At 57.7% G+C, this 9683-nt stretch overlaps 1 protein-coding gene across 1 annotated transcript; it reads left to right on the plus strand.

Annotated features, from left to right (window-relative positions):
• Positions 1–1727: 1727 nt before the first annotated feature.
• Positions 1728–9318, plus strand: LOC309591601 (mesothelin-like protein; the record flags this gene model as incomplete). Its single annotated transcript, XM_082314172.1, has 14 exons — positions 1728–1773; positions 2247–2278; positions 3671–3756; positions 4231–4357; positions 4444–4634; positions 4734–4824; positions 4918–5062; positions 5711–5895; positions 6094–6249; positions 6431–6564; positions 6839–6972; positions 7142–7242; positions 7473–8517; positions 9236–9318. 14 exons carry the CDS (start codon positions 1728–1730, stop codon positions 9316–9318), a joined length of 2556 nt encoding a protein of 851 aa, XP_082170298.1.
• Positions 9319–9683: the final 365 nt, after the last annotated feature.

Genomic DNA, 9683 nt, shown 5'->3' on the forward strand with positions numbered 1-9683 from the left:
GTGTTGACCCACAAAGGGGCCCCAATGTGCTCCTGCCCTCCCACTCCAGCCACCTCTGGCCAGCAAGCCTGCGGCGGGGGCCGGGTCCCACCAGCAGCCTCATAGCAAACAAGTTTCTGTAATTTTACCACTCCAACAAGAGCTATTTTTACAGCGAACCCTTCCAAAATAGAAACCAGAAACACCCACGGGCATTGACCAAGCCCTGGTGCTGCAGGACCGGTTGCTCAGTGGGGGACGGGGATGGGGACACTGGCTGGGAGCACCGGGCGATGGCAAACCCCGCTCAGGGCTGTGCCAGCAGGTCCAGGGACCCTTCGCGAAGGCTGATGCCCCCAAACCCGGCCGAGCGGGTGGTGCAGCCAGGCGGCCAGCCCAGCCGACCTCTGCCAACTGCTCTCACCCTTCCCTTTTCCCTGGATAAATGCATTTGCTGCCGTGCAGCACTGGGCTCCTCCGAGTTTTCATCACGCAGGCTCGGAAAGGATTTGCTTCCTTTCTTTTTGGTCTCCTTCATGGCATGTGCTGGACAGCATTTCAGAGCAGGATCAGAAATTACAGGGAGAAAGCTGTAAAAAGGGGAACGGGACTGTCCTGCCAAGGCAAAAAGGACGAGCACGAGGGAAGCACCTCCCAGAGGGGTCCTGAGCCCATCACCGAGGACTCGTCTGTTCTGCACCCCGGTTGCCCTATAAAATACACCCGTGAATAGCTCAAAGGTTTTTCACTGAGAGGACCTTTGTCTCCATCAGGAGCACAGAAATCACCAAACCAGAGGATTTAACTCATTTGCCCCAAATGTCCAAGTGACCCTTTACAAAGGGGAAAAAAAAAAAAAAAAAACACAAAAAAAACCCGAGAGAGAAAGCAGCTTTACAAAACACTGTTGAGAAACTGCCCCGTCACACCCGGTTTTCAGAGCAACATCCCCACCCCACAGCAGATAAGTGCAGAGCCATCCCGGGTGCTGCCCATCCCCGGCCACCGCAGGTGGGTGAGCACCTTCCCTGGCTGAGCGGCACCGAATCCTCATCGGCGAGCCAAATCCTCCTGGACAGAGAGCAACTCGGCAAGGCCACTGGTGGGATTTAGGGAACATAATGAGACTTAGCATAAAAATTATGCATGTCTAGTTTGAAGGCAATAAGTAATAAGCTAATTGTGCTGGGCAGCGCTTAGCAGCCCATTGATAGCATTTCTAGAGCAGGGATTTATTTTCTATTGGGGGTTTCTAGCTGAGGGTTGTGGAGTTGGGTACAGGGGGAGGGCAATGCCTGCTGGTGCTCTTCCACTAGGTTACACTGGATTTCTCCCAGTCTGTGCTGGTGTGGTCCCGTGGGGAGCCGGGGGATGCAGGGGGACCCTGTCCCTGCAGGGCACAGGCAGGAGTGGGGCTCTGGGTGGCAGAGAGGACAATTTATTGTGAAGTTTCTTTTAATAATGGATGGAGAATGAAATTCTGTTTTCTGTTATATAGGATTTAAAATCTCTTCCTTGGTTGCGGGGGGTTTGTGCAGGCACTCACAGAGCACAGGTGGGCACGCTGAGCCGCCGTGCTCCCACGGCTCCAGCCCCGGCATCGGACAAGAGAATCAGCTGCAGGACCCCCTGGCACCTTCCCCAGCCCGGCCGGCAGCCAGCACCATCCCAGAGCGTGGGACACAGCTCCCCGTTTGTGTCCGTGCTCGCCTGACCTGTGCCAAGGACGAAGCCCCAGCACAGGCAGCATGGTGCGGGCAGCCTCGGCCCTGGCAGCCATCCCTCTCTGCCTCCGTGAGTTACATCTTGTCCCCCGAAACCTGACCCTGCCCCAGGACCCCCTTCCACCCCCTGGCACTGGGGATGCTCCAGCCCATGCTGCTTTTTATTCCCAACCCGCTTGGCTTTGGCACTCCCTGCGCTCTGCCTCGTGCTCCTGTCAGCATCCGCAGTCAGTGGGAGTTTTTCCCAGCTGCAGCTGGCACCGCATTAGAAATCTGCACAGACAGGTTTCCAGGGGCGGATTTATCGCTTTGTGTTTTCTAAACCCACCCCGAGGCACCCCAGGTTGCCCGGGCTGGCGCAGGCTGCAGGGCTGTACGGGGGCTGCTCTCTGCTTAGTGTTCACCAGCATTTACTAAATATTATTAAAGTGACAAAGAAAAGGCCCTTCCCAGACTTTAAACCTGGACCTGCTTTATTGCAGCCCCCGACCGCCTGTACCTACGGTCATGGATGTTTTATAACCCACTCCCGCTTTGTTCCAGGTTTCTCCGCGGACCTCATGAAAGCAGCAGCGGTGAGTCACTGCCGGTGCCGCCAGTGGCTCCCAATACACCAGGGCTTTGCCAAAACCTCACAGCTGGTGCCAGGAGCAGCAGAGCAGCTGCGGTTCCCCCAGTCCTCGGCTCCAGGGAGGCAAAGCCATCGCCTGCCTGCTGGCCTCCTGTGCAGCCTGTAGCCCTGTCCCTGTCCCATCCTGTCCCTCACTCACCTGCTGCCTGGCAGCCTCCCTGCCCTGCTCCCAAACTGAGGGCTGGGCCCCTAAATCTGATGGGCATTCAGCCCCCCGCAGCCCCGGGGAAGCAGGGAAGCCCCGCTGCTGAAGGGTCACCACTCCTGAGAGCAGCTGTGGTGGCTTTTGCCCTCACACGTAACCCAGGGCAGCCTCGGGGCTGCTGCCATTCTCAGCTGCCTGCAGCTTGTGGCACACCGGCCAGGTCAGGTCCCTTTCCCTGCTTGGTCCCTGTGTCTAAAAGCCCTTCTTCCCGTTCCTTGCTGGGGCTGAGTGTCCCCACCATCCTCCTCTCCAGGCTGCCCTGATCATTGGAGCCGTCCTGTCTGCCACTGAGCAACATGCTGAGTAAGTACCAGGCCCAGCCGGGGTCTCTGACAAGCGTGGGGGTCTTGGGGTGGGGGGCAGGCAGTGGGGCTGGCGTGGCTGGCTGTTGCATTTCTCCCCACATCCGTGTCAGGGCTGCTGTGACAGGTCACTTGGGCTGGAGAGGATTTAGAGCCTTGTGCAGCCGGTTCCCAGGCTGGGATTTCAGCTGCACTGGCTTTTGTTGTAGCACAAACACACCAAGAATTTCCTTTCCTTTATGGGGCTGACGCACATGCAACAGGAGCCTCCCCTGAGCCAAAATCCAGGTTCTGCTCGTTTCTTCCTCACCCAAAGGCCAGGGTATGGTGGCGACCCGTGCCACCACCACCCCAGCCGTGCAGTTGGGCACCCTCATGCCTGCAGAGCATCCCCTTCAGCACCACCCCAGCACTCGCATCAGGGGACATTTTCAAGACACTCCATGTTATTCCCACTTACCCCACGCAGCTGTGGTCAGGGTGAAGGGGGATTTCCCAAGGGACCAAGCAGGTTTGTCCTCCATGGGGCACTGGAAAGCTAAAGTGTATGGTGAAATGCAGCTGTACCTCCCCAACACAGCCTCTCAGCCTCGGTCCTGCAAGGTTTCCAGTGCATCCCATCCAGTGACCTGCCCACTGCCGACATCCTTGCATTTGCCCAGGGCCTGCAAAACAAAACAGCGGAGCTGAGCAATACCCAGGTGGGCAGGGGCAGGAGTGGGGGCTGCAAACCCCACGGAGGCCGATGGGGCATGGGGAGCCGGAGGGTGCTGGGGCAAAGGGGCTTTCACCGCCTTGGCATTGACAAGACAAGCCTCTCTCTGCCCAGCTGTCCTGCCTGGCCAGGCTGCTCGCTGCCAAGAACCTGACGGCTGATTTTAGCAGGTACCCACCAGACCTGCTGCTCTTCTTTGAGTGAGTATCAAGGGTGGCACATGCCTACGGTTTTGGTGCTAAATCATGCCATCCAGCACTTGCCAGCATGGCCCTGGCATGCCCTGGGGCACGCGGGAACTCTGTGTGGGGGAAGAGTATTATGAAAAGCACGTCCATCCCTGGGCACCTTCAGACCCGCACAGAGCATTTCCAGCCCTGCAGACCCCCTGGTCCTCTCCTCACCCCACTCCTCTCTGAGGCTGGGGCCACGCTGGACGCAGCATGGGGTGCAGGGGGTTGGGCAACCCCCGTCCTGTGCCCGAGACATCCTCCCCAGGGTAAGAGCTGACTCCCCAGCCCCGTGCAACTTGACAGCCCATTGCTCAAAAGGGAGCAACAGTTTAAAACTATTTTCCTCATGCCCACAAAAAGCAACATTAAAGATCTCCTGCCTAGACAGGAGGAGCCCTTTGCCCTGTTCCTCCCTGGCATACTGACTCTTGTTCCCCGCAGCTTGGCCAAGGTGCGCGGTGGGACCTGCAGAGCATTTTACGCCCGGGCTTCCCGCGGGAACCTGGACCTGCTGCCCAGGGGCTCAGCCCGGCGGACGGAGCTGCTGCGCGGGGCACTGGCCTGCCTGGTGAGTGGGGGCCGAGCTGGGGGGCAGCCAGGGTCCCCCACAGCCCGCACCGAGCATTTGTACGAGGGCTGGGTTGTCTCTTCCAGGGGGTGAGGAACAGCCGCCTGCGCCCCGAGCAGCTCAGCAGCCTCGGGGCACTGGTGTGTGACATGGAGCCAGAGACCATCACAGCCTCGGACCCCAGCATTCTGGAGAACCTGAAGCTCTGCCCAGTGCTGACGGGGGCCCAGCGGGACGCCCTCAACGCTGTGCTCCTCAAGGGGGGCACAGTGTATGGGTAAGGAGCCTTCATCTGCTCTTACGGGGGTGGGCAATGAACAGGAGGGATTGCATACCCATGAGGATGCTGATCTGGTCCTTCTCCCAACGGCCACAGGGATCCTTCAAGCTGGGATTTATGGACCCTGCAAAAGTTGGGGCCACTCGTGCTGGCTTTGAACCAGACCACGCTGCGCTTGGTGGCTGAGGTAAGCCCCCTCTTCGAGACCTCGGGGTGAGTTGCCCATCAGCCAGGCCAGCCCTGAGGCTGCAGGACCCAGCACTCTCTGCCCCCCCGGCAGGCAGTGCGGGAGGCTTTCGGCAAGAGCATCATGGCCGCGTACGGCAGCCAGGGACGTTCCCAGCGGGAGAAGTCCCTGACCCTCCTCAGGGCCTTCACAGCAGCGTCAGCTTCATCTCATCCCAGGCTGAAGCGGAGCGCAAACAGTGAGCATTTCCCTTTGCCACTGCCAGTCCAGACCAGTTCAGAGCTCCTGGGGGGGAGAAAATGCCCCTGGGCTGGTTGGCATCTGGCTGCCCCCAGGGAAGGGGAGAGGACCAGGCAGAATGCTGTGGGATTCCCTGTAAAGTAACTGGGGAGATGGGGGAAATGTCCTTACAGCATGCTGGGGTGTTTACTCTTACCTGGGAGCAGGGATACAGCGGCAGCAGCCAGAAAGGAACTGGGAGGGGGGGAGAAAACTCCTGGAGCCGGGCAGGGGCAGTGCCAGGGGAAGATGCTGCAAGACCAGAGGATGCTTGCGTGGGGGACGTGGGAAAGGGTTCACCTTGCCGGAGCATTTTTAGTTGCCTTTAACACGACAAAGCACACATGGCCTGCAGAAACATCAGCAGGTTCTTTAGGAATAACTTGAAGGAATGAAAGCAAATAAAGGCGCCTTCATGGGTCAGGGACCCAGGGGATGGGAGGTTGATTTGCAGTCCCGCACAGCAGGACGGCTTAAGCAGCGTTATTGCAATTCCCTGTTCATTCATCGGGGCTTTTCTGAGGGGCTCTGGGGCCTCATGGCAGGATGAGGACCAGGCAGGAAGGGAAGAAACGCCATCTGCCTGACTTGCCCTTCCTGCCTGCAGGCTGCCTGTCCGTGCCCATCACGGCCAGCACCATCTCCGACCCCCTCTTACTCATCAGCTACAACACCAGCGAGCAGTTCGACCTCTGCCTGAGCAATGAGGTTTTAAAAGCAAACCTGAAGCCTCTGCTGGAACAGCCGCTCACCGTGGCGTACCTCCGGGTCGTGAAAAAAAAGCTGGAGCAGGTGATGGGTGACACAGGGCAGGAGCCCCCACGCAGCCCCCTGTTGCATGGGCACGCTCCAGGACGGGCAAGACCCGCCGCAGGAATGGGCACTGCTGGCTGCGGGGATGCAGATGCCTGAGTGGGTCCCTTGCGCCCATTTCTGCTTTCTTTTCCCTTCCCTGACCCTCTTTTCTGCCCCATTGGCCTGGCCCTACAGATTTACCCATCGGGGATCCCGGAGCAGCAGCTGAAGCTGTTTGGGCTGCTGGCCCGTCAGTACACAGTGGAGGAGATCAGCCTGTGGCCGGTGACATCCAGCGACACGCTCTCGGCCCTGCTCAACCCCTCGGATGGCAAGTGGGGGGCTCCTCAGGTAAACCCACAGCAGCAGCGGGGGACGGTGAACCCAAACCAGGACTGCTCGGTGCCTGAGCCCAGCTCGGGGCAAAGGCATTGCCTGAAGGCGGCACGGCGGTTTTGCAACACATACGTGTTTCTACTGGGAGCATCTTCCTTCCCTGCCCGCATGCAACCACGTGAACTGTGCTTCCCAGGTCCGGCAGCTGCTCAGCAGGTACCTGGTCCTGGGGGGCACCCTGACTGGGCCCTTGCTTCAGAAAATCGGTGGCAGAAACCTGTGTAATCTGCAGGAGGAGCAGCTCGAGCAAATACCTCCAGAAGCAATCAGGTAAGCCACTTTTTAGGGATGCTTTTCAGTCCTGCGAGGCCCCTGGGACAGCAGGGGAAGCGGATGGTGGGATGGCAGACTCCCCCCTCCGTTTCAACTCTGCCTGCTCGCAGGCAGCATGGTGGGATGGCTGCGTCCCTCTCCCAGTGCCAGTGCATGAGCCACTGGCACCACAGGCAGGGACAGACCACTCATCTCCCCTGCCAACAAAAGAGCTTTAGCCATGGTTTGGAGTGGTGCCCCCAGCTCTAACCTGTGACCCTCCCTCCCCCAGGACTGCTGGGCAATTAAACATTTCTTCTTGCTCTCAAACCAAGAAGGACCAACTCTACAGAAAAGCCCAGGAGGCCTTTGCTGGCCAGGCTGGCACCACCAGCGCCTATTACTGCCAGATTTGGCCGTACCTGGGTAGGTGTTTCAGCCTTCACTCTCCTTCGCACAGTGACTGAGGTTGGATAAGTCTTCCTCGGCCAGGGGGGTTTATTGCACTAGAGTCACACGTAGCAGTCTCCAAAACCCCTCTCCCAGCACTAGAAGCATTTGCACAGGTCTAGGTGACCCATACGCTTTCTTTAAGGTGGAGCTCCAGCAAAGGACCTGAAAGACTTGGCTAAAAGCGGGGCTGCCATAGACATGGACATAGACACCTTTCTTGCCCTAAATCCTGATGAACTGCAGGTACGTCCCTAGTACGCTGCTGCTCTTTTCCCTGCTGAAGGGCAGGGCTGGTCAAGGGCTGAGCGGTGGGGTTCGAGGCCACAGCCCCATCAGATCACCAAGTCTCTATTTTTTCACCTTTTTAAATTTTCTTTTGGAAGTTATTGCTTGCTCTGTGGTCCCATTTAGAAAAGCACTTTATGATGATGCTGGCTGTGAGGATGAACAAAGATGATGTATGTGTATTGCAGAAACTCAGTGTCACGGATGTGAAAAATTTGCTTGGGGAAAACCTCCCTTACCTGAAGGAGGCTGAAAACGAGACCTCAGTGATGCGCTGGGTGAAGAGACAGTCCCAGCAGGAACTGGACTGTACCCTGGGAATCGGCCTGCAAGGGGGGACGGAGGAGCCCGGCCCCATGGGGACAGCCACCCCTCCTCACCCCACCACCTCGGCCAGTATCACCCCCACGGCCACCGTTCCCACGCCCACCACCCTCCCCACTGTCCCCACCCCTACTGCCATTAACAGCCTCCCTACCACTAATTCAAGTACCGGCCCCCACAAGACCCCCACCCCAAGCACTGTCAGCCCAACCCCCCCTAACAGCACTCCCCCACGCGCTTACACCACTGCCCCCGGTGCTGCTGGGAGTCCCCCCGCCACCTCCACCGCCCGACCTGCTCCAACCACCGGCTCCATCATCCCATGCTCCATCCACCAGCCTGCCACCTCAAATAAGGCCACCCCCGCCACTGTCACCCTCCTCACCACCATCCTTGCTGCTGTCAACCCCAACGCCACCTCTCCCAGCTCCGTCCCACCCCCTGCTCTCACACACGGGGCCACCACCACCACCAGCGTTGTTACTAACCCAGTTGTTACCACCCACAACACCAGCACCCCACTGGTGTCCGTGAACCCCCCAGCACCTGGGGGTACTGCCAACCCCACACCTGCCACCCATATCACCGCCACACCGAGCACCCACGATGCTCCCAGCACCCTTCTCCCTAACTCCACCTCTGCACCCGCTGCCACTGCAGCCACAGAAATGAACCTCCCTCCCCACAAGCCCACCTCAGTTCCCAACTCCACCGTCTCCACTCAAAAGAGTGTCGTCTCCTCAACGGCCAAGACTACAACATTGGCTTGCAAGACCAGTGCCCCTCCAGCATTTCTTGGCCCCTCTTCCACCACCACCAGCAGGCAGACCAGTAAAAAAACACCTGCAGCCGTGCCAGAGACACCAAGACCAACGCCCAATGGATACATCAACCTGCAGCCTGAAGCTGGTAAGGTGTGAACGTTCGGAGCCGGGAAAGGCTTAGGAACCAATGGTGAAGTCTTCACTGACAAGCAGTAGCTGATCCACCTTGTTCCTGGCCAGATTCAATACTGGTGTGCTGCTGTCCACAAGAAACCCCAAATCGTTACTGGCTAGACAGGTAGCGAGGTGTCTCTACAGGGCATCACAGCCCCTGGATCTGGAGCGTACTGCCTTCAGATCCCCTGCGCTCTGCACGGTGCACCTTAAGATGTCTCGTCACACACAGCACCCCTCAACCGCTCTGCAGAAAGCTGGAGTTAATGCCAATGCACTGTGCCATTTTTCACAAGGCAAGGATATGGCCTTCTGTATTTTAGCTGCACGCAGTGTTTCTGACTAGGCATTGCTGCAAAAGCCCTGAACTCTGAAGTCCTCTATCCTGACAGGGCTACATCCATAGCTTTAATGACTCAAGCACATTTACTCCTGCTTTATGGCCATGAACATAAGGAAAGGCTCAGTCCACCTGACTGTTCACGGCCAGGTGACGTTTATAATGGGGGTGCAGGGCAGTGCCTGAAGGTGCAGGTATGGGCAGTGTCACAAAAGGCAGAAAAGCGCTGTCCTGACATGTGCAGTCCTCTGGGGTACCTGAATCCCAAAGCAACTCTACTGCCCTGGCAGCTCATATGTGCTGTTTACCTGGATAATCCAATTCTTTCTCATGTGTGTTCTTCACCTAGGATCAGGATCCAGACTCTCCTCCTGCCTAGTGCACGTGCTGGCGACAGCCGTGGGAAGCTCACTGCTGCGAGGGCTTCTCTGACGCTGCCACCTCCAGCACCATACTCACTGGATCCCTCCTTTAATTTTTTCCATCTTGCAAAATAACGGTGCTGGCAAATTCCCTGCTGAAAAGCAGAAACCCAGGAAAGGAAAAGAGCTTGTCCATTTGACACCAGCATGGAATTTGCTTATTATTTTCGAGGCTGGGCAGTGAAAGGAGAACAGATATTTTTCCAGCCCAAAGAAGCCCAACAGGTACTAACTAGCTAGTTGCCCTAAATAATACAATTATCAGCAATATTGACTGGTCTGTCAAGGCATTAATGCTGGCAGCAGGGCCAGTTCTGCCAGCTTTACTCACACTGAGTGGTATGTTACTTCTAAGCAGTCCCACTGGGAATCTCT

This window comes from Platalea leucorodia (assembly GCF_965183815.1).
Source record: "Platalea leucorodia genome assembly, chromosome: 5".
Lineage (NCBI taxonomy): Eukaryota > Metazoa > Chordata > Aves > Pelecaniformes > Threskiornithidae > Platalea > Platalea leucorodia.